Source organism: Copadichromis virginalis, linkage group LG14, assembly GCF_057382275.1.
Source record: "Copadichromis virginalis isolate Kocher_CV1m ecotype Utaka linkage group LG14, C_Virginalis_male_GT1.1, whole genome shotgun sequence".
NCBI classification, from domain to species: Eukaryota; Metazoa; Chordata; class Actinopteri; order Cichliformes; family Cichlidae; genus Copadichromis; species Copadichromis virginalis.
In genome coordinates, this window is record NC_140631.1 from 23,866,895 (window position 1) to 23,891,113 (window position 24,219).

At 45.5% G+C, this 24,219-nt stretch overlaps 1 protein-coding gene across 2 annotated transcripts in view; it reads left to right on the plus strand.

Annotated features, from left to right (window-relative positions):
• Nucleotides 1-24,219, plus strand: part of kmt2a (lysine (K)-specific methyltransferase 2A) — a 38,650-nt gene that overhangs the window by 4,644 nt on the left and 9,787 nt on the right. Inside the window, exons 2-25 of one of the 2 annotated variants that reach the window (XM_085430030.1) lie at nt 4,482-4,554; nt 4,683-8,020; nt 8,542-8,719; nt 9,445-9,673; nt 10,051-10,784; nt 10,883-10,956; nt 11,056-11,292; nt 11,409-11,555; nt 12,893-12,991; nt 13,308-13,428; nt 13,549-13,662; nt 13,841-14,022; nt 14,558-14,734; nt 16,112-16,222; nt 16,486-16,559; nt 19,589-19,803; nt 19,921-20,015; nt 20,103-20,240; nt 20,328-20,486; nt 20,621-20,732; nt 20,827-20,905; nt 21,050-21,210; nt 21,302-21,448; nt 21,548-24,188. In XM_085430030.1, the coding sequence (XP_085286156.1) occupies nt 4,482-4,554; nt 4,683-8,020; nt 8,542-8,719; nt 9,445-9,673; nt 10,051-10,784; nt 10,883-10,956; nt 11,056-11,292; nt 11,409-11,555; nt 12,893-12,991; nt 13,308-13,428; nt 13,549-13,662; nt 13,841-14,022; nt 14,558-14,734; nt 16,112-16,222; nt 16,486-16,559; nt 19,589-19,803; nt 19,921-20,015; nt 20,103-20,240; nt 20,328-20,486; nt 20,621-20,732; nt 20,827-20,905; nt 21,050-21,210; nt 21,302-21,448; nt 21,548-24,188 (9,635 nt within the window). The remainder of the gene's footprint in view (nt 1-4,481; nt 4,555-4,682; nt 8,021-8,541; nt 8,720-9,444; nt 9,674-10,050; nt 10,785-10,882; nt 10,957-11,055; nt 11,293-11,408; nt 11,556-12,892; nt 12,992-13,307; nt 13,429-13,548; nt 13,663-13,840; nt 14,023-14,557; nt 14,735-16,111; nt 16,223-16,485; nt 16,560-19,588; nt 19,804-19,920; nt 20,016-20,102; nt 20,241-20,327; nt 20,487-20,620; nt 20,733-20,826; nt 20,906-21,049; nt 21,211-21,301; nt 21,449-21,547; nt 24,189-24,219) is intronic. The other variant, XM_085430031.1, reaches the window with a different exon arrangement.

The window sequence follows — 24,219 nt, forward strand, 5'->3', positions numbered from 1 at the left end:
TTTTTTGCAGTCAGGGTAAGGCGAGGATCAATAAGGTAGCTCCTTTGACTGAGGCCCTTTCCACACTGCAGCTGTGTCTGGCATTGGCTTCCGGCTTAAATCCTTGTTCTAGTAATTAGTTTTGTCCAACTGCTTCTTTATCCACTTTCTTCTTTAGCTTATTGCATTTAATACACTTGTATGTAACTGCCAGGTAAATGCATCAAAATAGTCTCTATTATAGAATATCACATTAACATAAAACTATGTGCTTCTCCATGTTGCTGCTAATGTCGATGGAGGTTCAGCCTTACATGCAGAAATCAGTGAAAATTAAGACCCTGGGATGCCAGCACCTTTCATAAACATAGAAAAACACATAAAAGTCATAAGCTGTCATGAAACTGCGACTGATTATATGAGTAGCGGTTAGGTTTTCCGGTAAGATCTTGATGTGGTAGGTGTTTGGGTAGCTGCAGAGTATGCTAATGTGTTTGTTACTGACCTGTGAATCGTCACTTGTGACAGCAGTTGTTTGCTTGTTGTAAACTTTTTTACTGCCCATCAGGTATATTTAACATTACAGCCAACCGTGCTCATTAAATGACTGGCGCGTTTTAAAGCAGAAATATCAGCTGTGAACTAAAGTGTTTTTAGTATGAGTGAGAGAAGTTTATTACGAAAAAGTTTTTTTAACTTAAAAATGGCCTTATTTTATTTTCTGCCATATATATTGCAACAGTGGCGGATGCTCATATTAAACATGGTAAAAGTAAGGATTTCAGCACATGTGCAAATAATCCCTCTGACTCAAATACTCACTTACACTCACTTTTTTTTCTACTCTTGGCTCTGTTTGATATAGATAGGGGGATACCCTTAATATAGTCATCTCAGGCGCAGCAGACTCCTCCAGCAATTCTGTTTATGATGCAGAGCCAGGTAGAAGAAATTTGCTTGAAAGAGAAATGATCTTAAAAAAAAAAACTTCTTTCAGGAAGAGAGTGAACTGAGGGGCTGGCCTGAAGCTCAGCATGAGATAAAAAAAACCCCAAAAAAACAACATGATTTGTTTTTACTGCAAATCATGCACGACCACTATTGGTGCTGGGTAGGGGTTTAGAGTTGATATCTAGTCATAGTGGTAATTCACTTGAAAAAGGTGAGACAAACAATAAAAGGGAAAAGTTGTGGCCATGGTTAAAGCTTGCAAAGGTTTGCTGCAGATTCTAGTTTCAGGTGGGAAATGAACCCTTCTCAGCACCTCCTAGCCTTCTTTATGAAGCGTTGTACATCTCTTCCTTACTTTCTCCACTGAATTTAAATATTCATTGTAAAGTAAAGTCAGTAAATCATTAGGGAACATGCTGACAAATCACAGTAAGATTTTTTTACTTTTTTCTATACATATTCTGCTTCTATTATTTTGTCTGCTTTTGCTGTTCCGCCTGCCTAAAAGTGTAACTTTGGTTAGCAAGGGCTAACTTACAGTAGGTGGTTAGAATTGCTCTTGTTTTGCTAAATCTGGAATTTAAGAAACCTATCCAAAAAAACCAGAGAGATGCCGTTTGGAAACCCACCTGTTTAGCAAGGAATACGTTTTGTAGATCAAAGCTGGGTTTATACCCTGCCTTAGAAACAGATCCATCATCTGCAGCCCGTCATCTGTAGTCAGTTTGATTTCTCCTAAATGCTGTCTTATAAGGCGGTGAAAGTCCCATTAGCTTTGTCAAAGTGCAAAAAGCTCTGTCAGAGTGATACAGAGAAATAAACCTCCAACCCAATTCCTATCTGTTTCACACCTGTCAGGGACAGTCCCTTGCACATCCTGACAAAATTAATGATGCTTCTGTCATGAATCAGATTGGTTTCCCTTGCTCCAGCTTTAAGTAATTTATATCACTTAACTCATGTATGCATTGATCAGTAAGATGAAAAATGACAGACCAGCAGGGAAGTAAAACTGCTCAGGATTTCACACGGTGAGAGCGACGGCAAAAGCGAGCAAAGATGAAGGGTGCTCTTCAGCTTAAGAGATAAAGGGGAAGGGGGAAAAAAACAACAACAAAAAAGACAAACTCTGGTCTTTCCAGTAACCCCTTTCATCACTTGCACGTCGCACGACAACGTAGTACAAAACACTTCACCTCAGTAGTATACTACGGTGTTTGTTTACTTCTTGAAGTTACCTCCCTGTGCCTGCACTGCTATTGAGCTCATGGTGAGCTGCATGTTCCACGCGCTGCTGCTCAGTGCTTGTCAGTCAGTGGGAGCGAGCTAGCAATGAGTGACTGACTGACTGAATGTGCGTTAGGAAGCATGGCAGAGAGCAAGCAAGATTAAGAGTGGCGGGGGGAGGAAAGGGGAGTCTTGTCTTGTGTGTGGGAGGCATGTTTAGATTGGGATTTAGCAAGCTTCTGCACGAGCATGTTCAAAACCTCATCCCCTTTCATCCTCACTGCTCCCAAGAGAGCGGTGCGCTCCCTCCGTTGTTGATGGTGCATGTGGTCAAGATGCTGCTTCCTTGTCTCTTTTCTCTCCTCCTCTCCCTCCTCCCACGACCCTCCTCCTTTAGCTCGTCGAGCTTGCTGGTTTGCCTTGTCTTTGCTCCCCTCCCCCCATTTTCACTCCTGTGTTCTGCTTGTTTACATCTTGATGTGCAGCTCATGCAGGGGGGTGTGCTATCCCCCACCCCCCACCCCGCCCACCAAACTGTGTATGTGTGGCTGACAGAATTAGTACATGATCACAAGGGTGTGTGTGTGTGAGTGAATGTGGGAGTGAGTGAGTGAGTGAGTGCAGGTACATGCGTCTGTGCTGCCTGCCCTACGCACTTGCCTCTGGCAAAGTACGCTGTAATGTCATTGACTGCTCACATTATCACAGCGACTCAGTGCTGTCCATCGGTACTCCCCCCCCCCCCCCCCCCCCGCTCCGCTCTGCAACAAACACCAACCCAGAGCACCAGTTTGCTCAGAGAGGAGGATGCTACAATTACCGTGAGAAGAGGGTGAAATACAAACAGAGCGAAGCATAAAAAAGGGGAGGAAAAAGAAAAGCTTGAATGCACCATGAGCAGAGTGGGATACTTAGATAAATACTGCAGGCCAGGAAAAACAGCGGTATTGATGTCTGTTATTGTTGTTTGTTTATATGTGGAACAGCTGAAAACCGGCATTTGAGCACACATTAATGCTTCTTATGCTTTCTAATTAGATCCTACAGTTTGTCGTGCGTCTCAGCCACATGCAGCGTGTGTAACTCTTAAATGGTGCAAAGCAGTTTGCATGTAATTTTGCACTTACACTTAGATCGCAGCTGCTCTACAAACTGGGCCAGCGAGACCTTTATTGCATCCCCACGTGCTGCTATAAATAAACATGACGAAATGACACACTCACCTCCACTCTTAAGCACATTGATTGTAAGAAGTAGTAGCACACAGAGGAGCCCAAAGATGCTAATCATCACTGAGGGATTTTTTCTTTTCTGTTGCACTTCTCAAGGGTACATTGAGACATGAGAGGAAGGATACATTTACTATGCCAGAGTGGAGCTTACATAATTTCCCAAAATATTGAAATTAATTCAATATTACTGAGTAATTAAAGTCACATCATTTGGCAGTTATTAACCATGGATGAAATGTTTTATGGTGAAACATATCAAAGTTTCATGCTAAAATTGCCTAAACTGATATATTTTTTAACATGTGACCATGATTCAGTGTCTGAATTCAGCTAAAGGCACAGATGTATCTAAGTGAATCCAAAGCTCAGACTGCTCTGGCTCAGCCTTAAAGCCACACTTTACATTTTTGCTCCTCTTGTTGAAAAGATGCCACTAATGTGTATTTGCTCTGCACTTCAGGCCTCATTGTCTTTTGTGCCTCTTTGCTCTGTCTGCCTGTGTAAGTGCTGTAACTCAAGGAGCAGGAGTACATTGCTATGTGTTAGTCACCCAGTAAGATTTAGACGTCTGTGGTGGTTTGAGTCTTCTCAAACGTTAGGCATGCTATTCCAAAAACCAGAAAAATATGAGAGCACCAGAGTAAGCTAGAGTAGTCTGTCTTCGGGCGATCGTGGCTCAAGAGTTGTGTGTTCATCTTGTAATCGGAAGGTTGCCGGTTCGAGCCCCGGTTCGGACAGTCTCGGTCGTTGTGTCCTTGGGCAAGACACTTCACCTACCGCCTACTGGTGATGGCCAGAGGGGCCGATGGCGCGATATGGCACCCTCGCCTCTGTCAGTCTGCCCCAGGGCAGCTGTGGCTACAACTGTAGCTTGCCTCCACCAGTGTATGAATGTGAGAGTGAGGGGTCCCGAAAAGCGCTGTATAAATGCATTCTATTACTATTCAATAATGACTCAAGTGTTGCTCATCTAGGCCATCTCACTGTTATGTACTATGATTAATGCTCTAAATATGGTCTGTTCCTGTATTTTAGCATTACAAAATGGTGTGATCACAGGCAACTCATCTTTTTCCCTTTCTTGTGTTGTAGGAAGAAGCATTTGAAGGATTTGGACCGGTTGTTGAACAGAAGCGAGTACAGAGCCCTTCAACAACTTCCTCAGGTAAAATTTTAACTCGTCTTGGCTACCAGGGACTTTATAGTCAGTTTGAGATGACTCTACCTGTACAATTTTTCTATAGGTGTTGCTGTTTGTGCCTGGTTATTTATTTGTTTTTCTGGTTTTATCAGCAGGACCACCTATACAGGAGAAGAAGCCAAGAGGGCGCCCGCCACGGGTCCTGTCCGCCCAGAAAATTGCTGCAAGTCTATCTTCCCCATCATCCTTTCCCTCCCCAAAACAGGACAAACCTGAGGGACCTGAAAGACCAGCTGAAAGGGTGAAAAGGCTACCTGGGAGGCCACCTGGGACCGGAGAAAAGAGAAGAGGCCGACCCCCTTCTTCAAGTAGCAAGAAAGCTTGGACTACGGGAAGCCATGCAGCAGGGGAGGACACCAGGCAGGTTGGGTTTGAGCTGGACACAGAGGAGGACAAGGACAGAAAGGGTGGCAAGAAGGTGGCAGTGGGCTCTACTCAGCCACATGATACTGAGGCGAGGTTTTCCAAAGGTGGACGGGGTGAATCCAAAGTTACCAACCTGAAGAGGCTGACAGAGACCAAGCTCACCCCTCTGAAGTCACGCCTCAAGACTTTGCCCGGTGTTCCCCGACGCAGACGTGGGCGACCACCATCAGCTGAGAGGCTCAAAGCTGAAGCAGCAGCTGCTGCTGCTGCCCAGCTGTCTACCTCCATTGAATGTGGGGAAGGGAAACATAAAACGTTCAGGATCAGAGGTGGGGCCGCAGAACCACACACACCTCAGCAGCCCATGCTAAGGAGTGTGGATGGCACTGGGGACCAAGACTCTTCCAATCCACCTGCCTCCCCACTTCCCTCCAAGCCAGGCAGAGCGGTGGGCCTCAGAAAAAGCCCTCGACACAGAAAGCCAGTCAGAATCGTCCCCCCGTGTAAGCGCCCTGATGCTACCATCGCCAAACAGCTGCTGGAACGTGCTAAGAAAGGAGCACAGAAGCGACTGGAGAAAGAAGCTGTAGCCATTGGGGGTAGTGGGGGAGGAGCCATTGAAGCTGGCATCAGGAAGACCCCGCTGAAGAACATCAGGCAGTTCATCATGCCCGTGGTCAGCACCGTCTCCCTTCGCATCATCAAAACACCCAAGCGCTTCATTGAAGATGAGGGGAGTTTTGGAACCCCAGCACCCCATACAAAGATACCCCGCTTAGACACAGCCCCTTCATCTGTCTCCACTTCTGCCCAACCTGCCTGCACCATTTCCTCATCCCCTTCTCCTGTGCTTGTCTCCTCTACATCTGCTGTTACTAGCGCTGGTACCACTGCCCCGACTGACTCTCTCCCGCCTCCTTCATCTCCTGCCCCTGTTCCCTCTGTTCCATCAACAGCTGCCGGTCTTCTGAATAGCAGCAACAGCAACACAGCCAATGGGAGATTCAGCAGTAGCGCGCCATCTTGCGGCTCAAGTGCTGTGTCACAGCATTCCTCACAACTCTCTTCTGCAGAGTCTTCCAGGTCCAGCAGCCCGAGCTTGGATGACTCATCGTGCAACTCCCAGGCTTCGGAGGCCACGCAGGCTTTGTCAGAGCCAGAGGATCATTCTCCGTCCTCACAGGGAGAGAGGGAGGCCAACCTGCTACACACCTCACAGCCTGCGTCTCCTCCCTCTGAACCGGAGGCAGAGCATGTGCTGGCAGAGAGGAATCAACGAGGCCGGAGACGGCAGGGGGTCAGCCAGGGGGGTCAGAAACAGAGGGGAAGAGAGACGCTCACCACTGGGATGAAAAAGCCAATCATCAGCCCACCAACAGGAGTGCTGATGTCCTCCTCTGCACTTGTAAATTCCCAGCAAGCTTCATCCACAGCTTCTTCGTCTTCTTCACCTCCCCCTCTCCTCACCCCTCCACAGCCTCCCCAGTCAACCTCCACTGGTACAGCTGCTATTAGTGAACACCACCCCCAGTCGTCTTGGATGCCTCACCCCATCCCACCATTCCTCCCTGGACCATCAGTGCTGCCCAGCTTGTCAGACAAAAGAAGTCGCTCAATTCTGAGAGAGCCCACCTTCCGATGGACATCCCTGTCCCACCCGAAACAGCAGTACTTTTCCTCTGCTAAATATGCCAAGGAGGGCCTTATACGCAAGCCGGTATTTGACAACTTCCGTCCTCCACCTCTCACACCTGAAGACGTCGGGCTGGGTGTTGGTGGGGCAGGGGGAGCTGCTCCGGTTGCATTTCCAGCACCGGTCACCGGAGCGGGAAGTGGGACTCGTCTGTTTGCCCCTCTTCATCCCCACGCTCACCACCAGCACCCCCCATCATCCCGCTTTGACTCACCACTTCAAAAGCGCAGCCCGTTGCTTCGTGCTCCACGCTTTACACCCAGTGAGGCTCACTCTCGGATATTTGAGTCAGTTACCCTGCAGTCATCTTCGGGGAGCAGCCCTGGATCAATCTCCCCACACCAGACGCCACCCAGCTCCACCAGAACCCAGCGGCGTAGGAGACGGCCGGTTCCGGGAACACTGCGTGGCCATCCACGGTCTCCATCCCACTCGATGACCAGACGCAGCAGCCAAATAGGAGGCCAGATGTCCATGGGGAAAGGGGCCTCAGAGATATCTGTGCTGCCAGGCTCTGCCTCCAGTAGTAACCCCAGCTCTTTGCCAGGGGTGTCTGCAAGCCCACTAGCCACTAGTGCCTTAACTTCTGCTCCTTTCAACACTTTCTCCACGGTATCACACGGTATACTGGCCTCACAAGGAACACCCGATAATCGAAGAGGGGCCACTGGAAACCCACCTCCCATGTCAGCTGCATCATCCGGTTCTTCCCCACTTTTCCCTCTCTTTCCTCCCAGTGGCCAAGACACAGGGCGAGGAGCTGGGAAGGGAGGTAAAGAAAAATGTTTGTCCACTCCCCAGGAACCTGCTCAGAAGGAAAAAGAGAGAGATTCTGAGAAAAATCGTGAGAAGGAGAAGGAGAATAAGAGAGAAGGGAAGAAGGATTTGGAGAAAAGAAGTCGGGTTTCTACGCCAGATGGCTCCCCTAATGCACCTTCTAGTCTGTTTACTGTAGATGGGAGGGACTCTGATGGTCTTGCTCCAAAAAAGGCTCCGGGGAGAAAGAAATCAACATCAGCTGACACGGTTTCTGACACCGCTTCCTCAGATGTGCCACCTTCCACTGGTCCTGTGTCCTTTACTAAAGGACGTCTGCCTAAGAAAGGCAGGCTCTCTGAGAAGGGAGCAGAGATGGAGGATGGGGAAAAAGAGAAAGAGAAAAGAAGTACTCCCAGCCAAAATACACCAAGCCTCCCAGTGCATCCCAGCAGACAACAGCTTCCTGTTTCCTCTATTGGAAAAATTTTATCAAATTCAGAGAAACACCCTGTGACTGACAAGCGGGTAGTTGGACTACTGAAGAAGGCCAAAGCCCAGCTCTTTGAGATAAAGAAGAACAAGCTAAAACCTACAGATCAGGCAAAGGTCCAGGTCAGTTTCATGTTCATGCGTCGCCCTCATAGAGTCTCAACAAAAAGACTGTCTGGTTTTCTCATTTAAATCGTATAGTCACAAGCAAATGAGTTTGACATAATGCTATGAATGTTTGCTATAAATAGAAACCTGAGTTTGTACTCAGACTGAAACTTGATAGGAGGAAAGTCCCATGGAGGGTGTTACTTAAGGGGAATTCTCCTCGCTTAATGCATTATGCACAAAACAGCAGTAGCTTTGCTTATGAAAGTCCTTTATGCAGAATCTTCATCTGTTTTTATTTTTTGCTGTTAATATGTCAATTGGGTTTTTAAGGACACGCCTTGTTTCCACATCTTCTTAATCTTCACCTGCACACTGGTCAGATTGTTCACATCTAACGTAACTAACATCTAACAATAAGCTGAACATGCTGTCTTTTTGCATTGCAAGTTTGTGCATTTGTAGGATTGTCTTGCATATTTGTTATCATGATGCTCTTTATGAGTATTCGGTGCACTTTTTGCGGTGGTCTGCAGGGTCAAGAGAGTGATTCGTCGGAGGCATCAGTCCGTGGACCGCGCATCAAGCATGTATGCCGTCGTGCAGCTGTGGCTCTTGGCCGTAACCGGGCGGTGTTCCCTGATGACATGCCCACACTTAGTGCCTTGCCCTGGGAGGAGAGAGAGAAGATCCTATCTTCCATGGGGAATGATGGTGAGACACACCTGCATACTTGAAGTTTACTGAATTGTCTATAAAGTGCAAAAATCAACACTCTTTGGTGTGGATGATATTATTGCTTAGTTGTTTTAAATGGTAAACTTCATGGTAATCTTTAACCGTTTTAATTTTTAAAAAAAGGTACAGAGAATAGTTCAGCTTGTGCAAGACTTGGCTATTCTGGGCGGGGTCTTAATTGGGACTGTGACATGTGTACACTTCTAATACTGCAGAGCAGCGTGAGCTAAATGGTTTTTTATTCATGGCACAAATGTTGTGTCATGAATGAAGTCCTGAAACAGTTTGGAGCACACAATGATGACAGGCTAATCACAGGAGAAGAGAAATTCAATCATTGATGGGCACACAAGTACACAGTGGAGTGGTGATGGAGTGAGAAGCGTTTGGCTGCCCTGTCCCTGTTATTTTGACTGGTCTCATGTCATGTTGTTACATGCGAACTTTTGAGGCGAGATGACCTAATAGTGATGGTCGGGAATTAGGTTAAAGACAAAGTGGCTAAAAAATAAGTTGTTATTGATTTATTTTAAAATAAGCCAGAATTTAAGATTCATTCATTTGTTTAAAAAAATAATTTATTTATCAATATTGTAAATTTCTTCATCTTTGCCTTCTTAATAGTGCTATTTTATGACTCTCTCTGTGTTAAACTGTGTGTCAGTAATAATGAAATCCTCCTTTTTTGGATTTTTTTACAGACAAGTCTTCAGTTGCGGGCTCAGAAGAGGCAGAGCCTCAGTCCCCTCCCATAAAGCCACGGGAGACCCGGCAAAAGGCCGTTCAAGAAGCTCCTCCTAAAAAGGGCCGACGGTCGCGGCGCTGTGGCCAGTGCTCAGGCTGCCAGGTTCCAGAAGACTGCGGTGAATGTACCAACTGTCTGGATAAGCCTAAGTTTGGAGGGCGAAACATTAAAAAGCAATGCTGCAAGTGAGTATTATTCCTGACTTGAAGTCAGCAGCTTGACATGCACGTTCTTGGAAATGTAACTATGCTATGTGACAAAATATAATGGGCTGTTACTGTATCCAGCTCGTTCATTATGCTGATGAAGTGGGAGGTATTTGCCAGTGAATACATCTTTTTGGTTTGTTTTCAAAGCTTAGACAATACACTTATAGAGTCAGAGTCGGTCTTAAAATGTCTTCTTCTTCCTCCTTTTCTGTAACTGTAACTAACAAGATTCATTAGATCAACATCCAGCACGAACAGTTGATGGTAGAAGTATAGATGCATCAAAGACATCGTCATTGTGGTGGGAATTAAAGGCAGGATGGAAGCTAAAATTTTGTGAATCTCCTTTTCAGGATGAGAAAGTGTCAGAACTTACAGTGGATGCCCTCAAAGATTCTTCAAAAGCAAGGTAAAGGCAAGAAGGACAAGAAAAAGAGGCCACCGGAAAAGAAAGAGAGCCTCAATCCGGTGAAAGGACCAAACTCGGACTCTGGCCCCAAACCCATTCCTGCTCCAGCAAAAGAGGAACCTCCCCTTAAAAAGAGCCCTCCTCCTCCTCCTCCTCTAAGGCAGGGAGAGGAGAAGTCAAGACAGCCATTATCCAAGCAATCATCGCCAGCCCTCGCATCCTCCCCTGCCCCAGCCGATCCCCCTCAGGCCTCCGCCGCGTCCACAGCCCAGGCTCAGTCTCCCGCACCGATGTCAGAACCCAAGCAGCTCACGGCCCCAAGCGGTGCCCCCGGTAAAAAGGGGCACAAGCCACAGCAACCTGTACCGGCTTCCACCTCCACGTCATCTTCTTCCACTTCATCGTCTTCTTCCTCCTCCTCCTCATCTTCTTCTTCCTCCTCCTCCTCCTCCTCCTCCTCTTCATCGTCATCTTCTGCACAAAATTCCCCCTCTCAGTCTACACAGTCTCAGCCGTCATCACAACAGCAGCAGCAACGGACACTTACCAGTCAGGCATGTTCAAAAAAGGATGCTTCACCCAAGATTTCGCCAAATGAACCCAAGAAAAAAACACAGCCGCTGCAGCAGCAGCTTTCAGCGCAACAGCAGAGCTCAGCTACACTAGTTTCAGATACAGGTAAGTAAATAGCCATACCTTTTCCCAATAAACGGCATTTTTATTTTTACCTTGTTCTTATTTTAATATCATCGCTTTTTTCTTCTTCTTTTTAATAGCTGAATCAAAACAGTTAAAGAAGCCAACTTCTCGCTCTGTTCCCGTTTCTACTAGACACAAACCAAAAGACAAGGTAATAAAGTTTTACTTGTATAAGATGTCCATCAAAACTTTTGCCATAAGCATTTGTCAAACACTGTTTTTGTTTTTTTGGTCACCCCCTCTTGTGAAGCCTCTGACCACTAAACCCCCGAGCAGCAGTACTTTAAACTCGCAGAGCACTCCCTCGACTAGGGGCCAGGTGAATTCTAGAGCACCCTGCGACGGAGTGCATCGTATCAGAGTGGATTTCAAAAGGAACCATGATGTGGAGAAGGTGTGGGAGGCTGGTGGCCTCAGCCTGCTCACCTCTGTGCCTATCACACCCAGGGTGCTCTGCTTTTTGTGTGCAAGCAGTGGAAATGCGGAGGTAAAAATCATCTTGATTTTCTTTTTTTCCCTCCCCCCTTTGAGCTTCCTTTCATCCACGCAGAAGCTGAGCTTATATTCAAACACGTCTTCCTCTCTCTCTCTCTCTGCATGTAGTTTGTCTTCTGCCAGGTATGCTGTGAACCGTTCCATCTCTTTTGCCTGGGGGAATCGGAGCGCCCTCTCCAGGAGCAGTTTGAGAACTGGTGTTGTCGACGATGCCGATACTGCCAGGCCTGTGGGCGCCAGCACCAGAAAACTAAAGTAAGCCATTCGATACAGTTCTGTACATTTTAAAGCCGCTCACGGAAGCTTGGTTCAGACTGACAGTGTGTGAAGACTGGAGAATCTTCCCTAGAAAGATGCTTGCTAGTCTAGCCAGCAGACAGCACTTAATCAGCTTCTTGGATTCCTGCCATGTTTTTATCATTTAACTGAAGCCATGTGTAAAATGTGCATGGTGTGAGCCTTGTATGGTTGTGGGTTTAGAAATATGAATGAACACATCAGGTGGAAGAAAGGCAGTCAAACAGCTGTACATGTTTGCAAGATATGTGAAATTGTTGGTTACTGCCCATTTAGTGGGGAAAGCAGAAAGTAAGGCTAAAGAAAAAGATTCTTTGGAGCTGGATCTTTAAATCTAGCGAGCGTAAAGTAAATCGTTATTTTGACTGGCTTTCGTCTCTGACCAAGGAGCTGCCTCTAAGCAGTAGGTCTCTGGCATTCCGATTCCACCACTGAGTGTGGCTTAACTTAAATCTCAGCTGGCGAAGTTACGGGCAAATCAGGCCGCTGCAGAAATAGCACATCAAGTGCTGGATGATCATAAAACTTTGACTATTTGCAACTTGTAATTGTTGATAATTTATCTAAATTTTAGGAGCTTCAGGAACATCTCAAACACTCTCCTTCCGCTCTTACGGCTATAAATGCTCCACCATCACTCCCCTTTTTCTCTGTTAGCCTCTCTCAGATGTGTCAGGGGGTATCCTGCAGGCACAGGTGCTGCTGCTGATCCTCAGTAAGGCCCTCCCCAAACTGCAGCCTCCAGCCTAGCTTGTTGGTCATTATTAATAAATGTTTGTCATTCGCATTTTGGGTTAGGATCCCTGCTAGCTCAGTGATGAAAATGTCCTGCAGCACATTAACTGTATATTGGAAAAACTTTAAATGGGATAACTGTGTTTATTCAAAGAAAAAACAAGAAAAACTCAACTGCGCTCAACCCTTAAGCAGCTGTCGACAAGAGCACTATACAGCTCACATTAAAGCTGCATCATAATGCCTTAGTTAATGATGTTTATCCATCCGTTACACACGCTATGAATGTGCCCTGCTATAAACTGGAGGGAGCACTAGAGCAAGACGTCTGTGTAAAAGAAGCACCGTTCATCTTTTAAAAAATACTGCATGGCTGTATCTACCATTCATTTATTTCAGCGTGACACTTGGTGGTAAAGGCGAGTACTGCAATTATGGGTCAAAGCCTTTGTTGCTGATTTGCAGGGAGCAGAACTATTTGTTAGGGATGAAAATGTTACTGCTGCCTAACTCGATATACAAATAACATCTTGTCACTTTTTCTACCTCTCTCCCTGCAGCAGCAGCTGCTAGAGTGCGACAAGTGCCACAACAGCTATCACCCAGAGTGCCTGGGTCCCAACTACCCAACCAGACCCACCAAGAAGAAGAGAATCTGGGTATGCACACACTCTCCTCCTCCTCCTCCTCCTCTCTTAAACACCCTCACCATTTTCTCACCTTTATGTAACACAGTTGCACGACTGCGTGACCAAACTATAGCATTATGCTCGCACATTTCTCTCCCAAGTTCACACGTTTCCTTCTTCTCAAGATTGTGCTACTTACATGGATGCGACCTCGCACAGCCAGCGTCTAGGAAAACGTTTTGCTCCTGTTACAGCGTCACTTTCACACACTTTCCACTCCTTAAACGAATGCTTACGAGTTTCTACCGTGTAGTAACGATGTTGTTTATGTGCCTCTTATTTTCAGGTTTGCGCCAAGTGTGTGCGCTGTAAGAGCTGCGGCACCACGAAACCTGGGAAGTCCTGGGATGCCCAGTGGTCACATGATTTCTCCATGTGTCACGATTGTGCCAAACTTTTTGCTAAAGGTGAGCAGGTAGCTCAGTAGATGACTGATCAGTATCACCAGCAATAACAAAAAAATACAACAACATTTGAATGTAAGCAGTATTTTATTGGTCTTGATGAATTTTAATCTCCTCTCTCAGGGAACTTCTGCCCACTGTGTGATAAGTGCTATGACGATGATGATTATGACAGCAAAATGATGCTGTGTGGCCGCTGCAACCATTGGGTTCATGCAAAGTGTGAGAATCTCACAGGTGAGAAGCTGCATAGCGAGTAATACATTGACAGTATGTTCTTCATCAGTTTGTAGCAACTTGTGTGCTTCGACAGTGTCTGAGCAGATGACTGACAGGCCGCCCTCTGAGCGCTGTCACGCTGATGACATGCAGAAAAACAATAAACCTAATGACCTGCTGTTTCGCTGTGTCGCAGATGAAATGTATGAACTGCTGTCAAAGCCAGAGAGCGTTGCCTACACATGTACCAAATGTACTGAACGACACCCGCCTGAGTGGAGGGCGGCGTTGGAAAGGGAACTTCAGGGCTGCATTCGCAACGTCCTCACTGCACTGCTCAACTCACGCACATCCACACACCTGCTACGGTACAGACAGGTAAGATACACGCCTGCAAATCGATGTGAGTCTTTGCCATATTGCAAACATTTCACTGATCAGATTTTTATATTATAGCATCATTTGCAGTGTGTTTCCCACAGATTTAGGTTCTGCAGACTGCCATTTTTAAGGATTTCCTCTGCACATTTTTCATTTTCCAGTTTCTTTGTGAGAAATAAATTTGAGGTCGCCTCTGTGAAGTCGAGAACTGCCAAGTAAATTTAATAAGGGCCTTTCTGGTTAGTCGCAGCTAAACTCTCTTAAACATGTAGAAATTTAAAAAATACCAACATTTGTGTTACCAAATAAACTTAGGCAGGTATTTATATACCTTGATGGCCAGCTAAGAAAAGTCTGTGTGTGGGAAACACTGATTTTATTTTACTTTATTACTTTATAGTTTTGTGAGTTTTACTTTTTTACCACGTGGTGCTATGATGGATATTGATGGATAAAGGCACATTTTGACCAGAAACAGCCTGAGCTTATTTTACCACATCAGTCAGAGCTATACTCTGTGGTTTTGGAGCAGGCGGTGAAGCCACCAGAGCTGAATCCAGAGACGGAGGAGAGTCTTCCATCCCGTCGTTCCCCGGAGGGCCCAGATCCTCCAGTCCTGACAGAAGTAACCCCCACACCTCCCAGCGACTCCCCTCCAGATTTGGAGTCTGTTGAGAAAAAGATGGATCAAGGCCGGTACAATTCATTGGTAAGTGTGCATTCTTTCTTTCTTTTTTTTCTTTTTTGAGGGGCCCATTTGTTTTCCGGTATCTCTGCCGTGCTGACAAACTGGAATGACAAGTGTGTTGTCTGCTGCATTTTAATGAAAAGCAATTCATCAGTCTCTGTAACTAGAGAACACGTAGTCGAGGATCTGTGCAGGCTAACCACAGATATTTTTTCTCTAAACATATGACAAAGCTCACAAGCTCTCTTGAAGCAGATTGTACTTTTTTTTTTTTCTTTTTAAATCACAGCCTTTAGAGTAGAGCAGGGCGATATGACCAAAAATATTTATCACGATATACATTTGAAAAATTGCGATAACGATATAACTGACGATATAATTGACACTAGACAAAATGCTTTACAACTCCACAACTTTATTAGTGCAAAAAACCCCATCAATGTATTTTCACTTAAACAAGCAGCTGTTTTTATGTGCATTAAAGTTATATAAAAATGTAACAGTGCAATTTCCTTGCTGACAGTTTAACCAAAATGCATTTCCAGTGGAAACTGGCCGACATGTCCTCAGCATAACCATGTATAACATCCACAAAACTTAAAAAGAGGTTATACACACACAATACGGTAATATTATGACGAAGCACAGTACGTATCACTCCGCGAGGCTCCTGCCTACGATAGCCGTAATGCTCCGACAATCCATGAAGCGGTGCAGTTTTGTAGCTTAGCAAAGTCGTACTAAAAGATTTGACAGATTTTCGAGCCATAAGACATAAAATCGTTTCGAGGTCAGTAAACACAACCAGAATTCATACATAAGGCACACGGGATTATAAGGGGCACTGTCGATTTTCAGAAAAATAAAAGGATTGATTTTAAGTGTGCCGTATTTTCCAAACAACACGGTAATAACGACGGCTCGCTAGCATGCTCTACCAAAAATAGTGCTTTGATGTGTATCTGACGGTTGAAAGCTAAACCAGTTCCACACCACTGAAGCTGCAGCATTTTTACAAACCAATTCTGGTTCATCCGTTTCATTTAACGATCCACTTTTGCTCTTCTCATTCTGCGTCGCCGCCATGTGCGTATGTAAACATAGGCACTGCGCATGCGCATTTTACCCATATTCTATCGCGATATTTCATTTTCCTATCGTTGCCCAAAATTACTCATCATGTGTCATCATACCGTGAACGGTATGATATAGCCCAGCCCTACTTTAGAGCATGTTTGATATTTGATTTTAATCTGGTATGTGTAGCCACATCTTGACTCCCTGGTCAGACCTGTGCTGTGTAATGGGAAATTAACACAGATGGCTGAGATAATGTCCTTTCCACCAATGTTCATTAGCTTAATTGTGTGCCATTTGTGTTCATCATTTCTCTCCCAGCTGGAGTTTAGCGATGACATCGTGCGAATCATTCAGACAGCCATCAACAGTGACGGAGGCCAACCTGAGAGCAGGAAAGCCAACAGCATGGTCAAGTCCTTTTTCATCCGGGTAAGAAGTTCAGATCAGCTCAAGTCTCATGGCACGGCTGGAAACACAGCAAGCATAAATGAGGTTAAATGACAACAGCGAAACACACGTTTACGTAGACATTGTGAGAAGCGTTTTCTTCTTCCTTCATCAGTTACAGGTTAATTGTCCTAATCGAGTTAAAGCTGCGCCAACGACATTCACGATCGCTTCCAAATGCAGGTCTGCACAAGTGCTTGAGTAGGCTGATGTGTAACGTTAATGGAATTCATTCTCTGTTTCAGCAAATGGACCGAACCTTTCCATGGTTCAAAGTGAAAGAGTCCAGATTCTGGGAAAGCCAAAAAGTCTCTGCCAAGTGAGTGTCTGTCGTTATACCTTAGCAAATGCAAGAGCTCATACGAGAGTGTTCACTACCTGTTCCGATTGGCTCGTATTGGCACTCAGAAGTGTTTCTGGTTCTTGATAATTATTTAAATGCATTTAAAATAACCAACAAAAGATTTGCTAAAATGAAGTTAAAATGAGCTCAGACTAATATGAGCAAAATCTGAAATTCAGTAGCTAAGCAATGCCACCCAGAAGGCAGTGCTTTCAGTCTTAATATACTGTGTGAAGTGTTTTATTTGCCACGATTTTCTAAACTTGTATCGCAAGTTATGTTTGTAATTACAGAGAAGAAGATTTCACTTTAATACTCGTGTAAAGTGAGCCTGTCCAAAAACCTCAGAGAACTGCAGTTTTCAAGAGCTGCTGGTCTGTAATTATTGAAATGAGAAGCAAGATGTGGTTTCTTTGGGAGGCACCGTATCATCATCTGTATATAGGAGGGAACCAGAGCGCTGTGAACTGAAAAGAATAAAACGTGTGGGTTTGCTGTACAAACATCCACCGAGATATTTAATGGAAATGCAAACTAAGGGCTGAGATCACGGTGTCATGTGATAGTCCGTGTGTCTCGTTGATTGGTAAAGGAAATCGTTTTGTTGTTTTCAAACATAGGGAGCTAAAACACTTCAATCCAGACTTTTTTTTAACAACTTGATCAACTGATGATTGAGTGGAGAATATCGCTGATACAACATTTCCTTCTGGCAGTGGCTGTTAAAGGTCCCAGGCTATACTATATACAATACTATACAATACCTAGTGCTGTTTTTAAAGACAGAAGAAGACAGGATCACAGAGATAAACTGTAGTTATTTCCAGTCACATGACATATGAGCATGTCATGTCATGCCTTTGTGCTAAGAATTAATATTATTGTTATTGTACTGAAGAACTCATATTATTAATAGATAAGGGCAGGATTATTTTTTCCCCTTGTAATCATTTTTAATGGAATTTTGAAACACAGCACTTCCAAACATCCTACTTTTATTTTCCACACAGGAACAAAATTATTTCACAGAAACCAAAAATTATGAGGGTCAGAATTATTTGCTCCCACGATGCTAATAGTCAATAGTCAGTCACTTTGGCCTGATAGCAGCCTGCATACCAGTTAGTAACATTCACTTTGGTCTTCTGGAGGTCGTTCACCAAGAGGGATGGATGTTTTGGGTTATCGGTCGAAGACAGAGCAACAACCCAGACCCCGGTTTTTGGGGTTTTTTGGTGACTGCGTTGGGTTTTCTATCAAAATCTTCACATATCCTTCTTTCATCATGATTCCTTCACCTTGACGAGATTCTCCCAGTTCCAGATGCACTGAAACATCCCCACAGCATCATACTCCCACCACCGTGCTTCACTCCACCGTTTTCTTTGGGTTGTACGCCTCTCGCTTCTTTCTCCTAATATAATCATCGTCTTTGTGGCCAAAGTGCTCTAGTTTACTCTCATCCTACCAAAGGATTTCTTAATATACTTCAGTCTGGTGCAAAGGTGTCTCTTTATGCAGAATTTGAGGGGTTTTTTGGTCTGCAGTCGTTTTGTAGTCTGAAATCTTTTGCTTCCTACATCTGCCAGGCTGGATCTGTTCTGTTTGGCTCTCCTTGAATTTCTTGATGATACCTCTCACTCCTGTTCATGACACTTGGAAACACTGTGGTGACTTTATATATCTGTTTCCTGCTTTGTGAGCATCAACAGTTCTTTTTCTGAAGTCTAAACTGATTTCTTTAGTTTTTGACATGATGTTTTCTCAAGTTACAGCTCAAACCCTTGCTGATGTTTTTATATTGTGTGTTATTTGGAAGATGACCCTGAGTTTAAACTTGATTTTACAAGCTTTGAGCATTGCAAAGTTAAATCCCATCACTTTACAGCAGTGGTTTGTGGTTTGTGCTAATAATACTGAACCTGGTAATTATTTTTTTCCCTGAAATTATTCTAGTATTGTGTTTTTTCTGAAGAAAACTAGTACATTTGGAAATGCTGTGTTTAAAATCCCCTGCTTTTAATTTAAATACTTTGTCCTCATGTGTACAGAGAGAAGAACATTGACATTTTTTAGAGGGAATAGCTACAAGTTGACTTTTCCCCCCTAACTTTTCAGTCTTTAAATAGACAGTTGATGGAAATTTACTGCTCTGCATGTTGGAGTTTTTCTGACACATATCCATTCACCAACTTTCTCAGTCGCTCTGCTTTCTCAGACTATTTCTTCTGCTTTGCCTTCGGGCATTGTTTGAAGGGGAAACCGTAACAGTGTCATATTTCAATTGAAGACTCGCTGATAAATACTTGTGGTCTAATTGCGGTTTGCTTGTCAGTTTAGTTCATTGTGTTATTTATCAGTGCTCCAGTCAAGGAAACCAATGATTCTTCTGTATCCTGTGGCCATTGCTGGGTGGATTTGCTTTTAGAAGCCTCTGCTGGCTTATTAAGTGTGAGACTTTACATCACACCAATTACCCAGGCTTTCTTGACTTGGCAGAACTCCTCGAATGTGGTTATTTAACATGGGTGTCACTGCTCACTTGCTGCTCAGACTTTATTTATTTTTTTAGTATCTTAAAAAAACAGCTCCAGCATATCATCTGTACCATAGGGGTAGATATTACTTGTCACACAATATATTCCAATGGCAATGACCTATTCTAAATGTGGCAGTCAACTAATGAATCAGAAAGAACACATGAACGGGAATAAAAGGCTTTTTCTCACCGTTTGCTGATAACTTGTGTTGATTCAATGAAGCAGATGGTTTACATTTATTTATTGAAAAACCCGACATTATTTATCCACATCATCTGCTATATCTTTACTGGGTGGAGGTTAAACCCACGTAACAAATCGTGATCATATTTTGTCATCAGTTGCTTATGTGACATGGGGTCATTTGCAACAAAACAAAAATAAATGTGCTTTTTCCCCCCCCAATCAGTTTCATTGCTGATAGGTTGCCAGGTAATGGTGCCCGTCTCTGTTGTTGTTCCACAGCAGTGGGCTCCTCCCCAACGCTGTGCTGCCGCCGTCCCTAGACCACAACTACGCCCAGTGGCAGGAGAGACAGGAGCTTTCCCGTGCTGAGCACCCACACTTCATGAAGAAGATCATCCCTGCTCCCCAGCCCAAGACCCCCGGCGAACCTGATTCTCCGGCCTCCTCTCCTCCGCTACTTCCCTCTATACTCCCACCGCCCCTACTCTCGCCTGGTAAGGCGGACTACAAATATGTTACTAATGCCTGCGTGCGTGCTGTTTTGCACGCTGCTTTGTCGACTGGTTTTCATATAGATTCAAGCTGCGTTTGAATTCTTGCTTTCTCTTCAGATCGCGAGGACAGCCCAGAGCTCCCTCCTCCACCAGGCGTCACAGATAACAGGCAGTGCGTCCTGTGCCTGAAGTATGGAGACGAGAACACCAATGTGAGTGCCTTACCGGTAGCAGCAAAATTCAGGACGCAGACCGCAAGGTTGAGTCTTTCTTACTTTTCACTCTTTTCTTTGTTTTAGGAGGGAGGCAGGCTGCTGTACATCGGTCAGAATGAGTGGTCCCATGTGAATTGTGCTCTGTGGTCCGCAGAGGTCTTCGAGGATGATGACGGGTCTTTGAAAAATGTTCATATGGCTGTTCTCAGGGGAAAACAGCTGGTAAACCAGAACACTTAGTGCCTTATAATCTTCCACTCTTTTTCAGTGCACCTTTATTGGACGTTTACAATTTGTACTTTCTTTTAGCGGTGTGAGAAGTGTCAAAAGCCAGGAGCCACCGTTAGCTGCTGCCTTACCTCTTGCACCAGTAACTACCACTTCATGTGTGCCCGCCAGTGCCACTGCAGCTTCCTGGAAGATAAAAAAGTCTACTGTCCAAAGCACAGGGACCTCATCAAAGGAGAAGTAAGGAAATCTCATTATATATCACTAAAAGCACACTTAGGTGTTTTGCGTGGAAAAACCATGCGATGCCAGGGCTTTGACTTTAGATTCTCAGTTCTCTCTTTACCTTTTCTGTTTATGTACTTTTTCTTGAGGTGGTGTCTGGGTTTGAGGTGACCCGCAGGATCCTGGTGGACATGGAGGGCATTAATCTCAGGAGGAAGTGGCTGGCAGGACTGGAGCCTGAAAATGTCCACATGATGATTGGTAGGTTGATTGCTGGTACATTCTTTTGTGACATTTCCCTGACCTTTCGCAGTTCCTGCTCTGCTGACCGCTGATTTAAATATCATCATTTCAGGCTCGATGGCAATTGATTGTTTGGGAATACTAACTGAACTCTCAGACTGCAAACGCAAACTCTTTCCTGTGGGATACCAGTGAGTTTTGTTGTTGCTTTTAACCTTTATCTTAAAGTCTTTTTGCTGTTTTAAAAGCCAGTGTTATTTTGCTCTGTGCAGTTAAATTGCTGATTGGCGAAGGAAGCTGCCATCTTTGCTCAACTAAATAAATTGTCTTTGCAGGTGTTCGAGGGTGTACTGGAGTACTTTAGATGCACGAAAACGCTGCGTGTATACCTGCAAGATCCTAGTTTGTCACCCTCCAGTGGCAGATTCTGATCTAAAGAACATGATGGCTCCTGAGGAGAATCGCACAATAGCACACAGCCCACCTTCCTTAACAGGTAACATAGTTCAGAAATGTGTGTGTTACAGTGAGAACCATATTCAGAGCTATAATGTGCTAATGCATTTCTCTTTCTTTTTCACTTCTAGACTTTCCTGATCCATTTGAATCACCAAGGCGCTCTGACACACTTTCCCCTGCCAACACCCCCAAGCTCAGGGTTTACACCAGGAACCGACATCCCAGCTACCCCCCTTGTCAACGGTCAATAGGTCCTCGTCCCATGCCATCTCCAGGTACAAATGTGCAGCCTTTTTTTCACTTAAAACTTTGATTTCAAACTGATTATTTGGCTTAATTAGTCTGAATTTAACAGTTCTTTTATTTTATTTTAGGAGGTTCTTCACAGCCCCAAAGTCACGAGATTGTGACAGTGGGAGACTCCCTGGTGAATCCCGGTACGCGGAATATTGATTCACGTCGTCACAGCTCGCCTTCCCTCTCCCCTCCGCCCCAGCATCTTAACAGACAGAGAGGAATCACCGCCACATCTCACATTTTGTCACGACCCCTGACCTCACCCCCTCCACTCATTCCCTCCCCCGCCAGGGACCCCGAAAAGTCCAAACACTTCAGCAAAGACTCAGCAAGGAGCCCACTTCAAAAAGACGAAGAAAGAGGTCGACACTTCTCCTCGGACAGAAGCAAACAGCAACCTTCCCGAGACCAAGCGACGAGAGAGGCAGACAAGGGGAGACTCCCGAGTCGAGAGCGTGACTCTAAGGATACTGACAAGAGTAGATCATCCAGAGAACCTGGGCAGAAAGACTCTGACCGGAACCAAATGTCAACCAAAGAGCCAGAAAAGAGGAGGCCGCTGAGTAAAGACTCTGGTCTGAAAGACTTTGACAGAGGCAGACCGATCAGTAGAGATCATTTAAGAGATTCCGAAAAGGGGAGACAAACAAACAGAGACACTGAGAAGGGAAAACAGGCGAGCAGAGAATCAAGCATTAGAGAAACTGACAAAAGTAAGTCATCCTCTAGAGATCCCAGCTATAAGGATATGGACAAAGGTAGGTCACTGAATAGAGATACAGGACTACGGGACTCTGAAAAGTATAGACCATATAGCAGGGAAACAGGAAAAGACTCAGGCCAAGGTAAAGACAGATCATCCAGCAGAGATGCTGACAAGGGCAGACCTCCGTCGAGAGATTCCAGTTATAGAAGCACAGAGAGAAACAAAGACTCTGGCTCAGGGAAGGACAGTAACGCAAACAGCCAGTCTAAACACTCTGGAGGAGAGAGTAAGAACCCAAGACTGGGACCTGCAGGCTCAGGCCAGTCTTCCCCTCCCGTTGGCACTGCTGTTCACACAAGCCAGCAGAGAAGTGGCAGCACCAAGCAGACAGACAAGCAAGGGAAACATGGAAGCAAAGATCAGGATGTTTCGGCAAGCCTCAGTTTGTTGCCTCGTCAGAGGTCCAGCCCAGCGTCCAACAATAACCAGAACAAGGACAAGCCCAGCTCAGGGAAGGAGAGTAGTAGCAGCACTGGAAATTTAATATCATCATCACTCCATAAGGACTCTGTTGTTGGAAAATCCGGCTCCCCGCAACCTCCATTTCAGAAGTCCAGTACACGGAAATCAAACGAGTACTCGTCAGGTTCAGGCACGGCAGCGACCGCAAAGCCTCTGTGGCCTTCGAGGACGTCAGCGGAGGATGATGCTGTTAAACGAGGCTCCGTGCACCTGGCCTCTCCAGCTGCAGCCTCAGCTGCCAAAGATAAACACCCCAAAGTTAAAACAGCAGGCAGCAGAGATGTGTCCAAAGACCGTGACAGAGAGAAGACCTTTCAAAACGTCAACATCAGCAACAAGATTCCCCTTCTCAACAATAATGCTAAAGCTGCCGGCAGCTCCAACACGCACGCTACCAACCCTACTTCTCACAACAGCAGCAAAAGCAAAGCTCCAATGCTAGGAAACAGCACCAAAGGCCATGGGAAGGCTCAGGGAGAGAAGCACGATACCCAGGGTGGGGACAGGTCATCCTCAAAGAACAGAGACAGTTACTCCTGTCCAGAGAGGAAGAACAGTTCCAGCCTGGACAGCTTGCACCAGACTATGAAGACCTCTTCACAGTCTCACAGCAAGCAAGCAACTAACCAGCTTTCATTGTCCTCCAGAGAGAAAAAGCGATCAATTAAACCCCCAGCTACAGCTCCACTAAAGACTGATATTAAGAGTGACCCTAATGGGACCACCACCGTTACTAGTATTTCTTCGTCCTCCTGCCCCACAACCACTGCCCCCATAGTCTCTCCTGCTGGCCAGGGGGGTCATCGCTCCGCATGTACTGTTCTCTTCTCCTCTGCCAGCAGCAGTGACAGCTCTGAATCTGACACCCAGACTCACACAGAGGAAGAGGAACTGCATAAAGAGCGCCCACGTGGAGAGCTCAGAGACCACCACGGTCTCCACGTGCAAGGCACTGAGGATGAGGGCGTTGGCCCCGAAGATGACCATGACAGGGGTATGGAGGATAAACATCACGAAGATGACAGTGACGGATCAGGGTCGGCCAAGCGGCGTTACCCTCGACGCAGCGCACGCGCACGCTCCAACATGTTTTTCGGTCTCACGCCTTTCTATGGGGTTCGCTCGTATGGTGAGGAAGACCTTCCTTTTTATGGCAGCGGTGACGGAGCCGGGACTGTGGTTAAGAGGAGGACGGGTGGCCGCAAGAAGTCAGCTGAGGGGCAGGTCGATGGAGCGGACGATATGAGCACCACATCTTCATCTGGAGACAGTGGAGAGGATGAAGACAGTGGAATGAAACATAGGGGTAAGGATCCTTATTACTACAACTTCACTCGAACAATAATTAATCCTGGTGAGGGCCTGCCATCTATAGAAGGATTAGACCAGTGTCTGGGAAGAGGATCCCAGCTTCAGCGTTTTCTAAAGGACGAGGAGCAGCAGCAACGAAGGGCTCAGCAAAAAGCTGAAGAGGACATGCTGAGCGCTTTGTAAGTAGACACATATTTTATGAAGTGAATT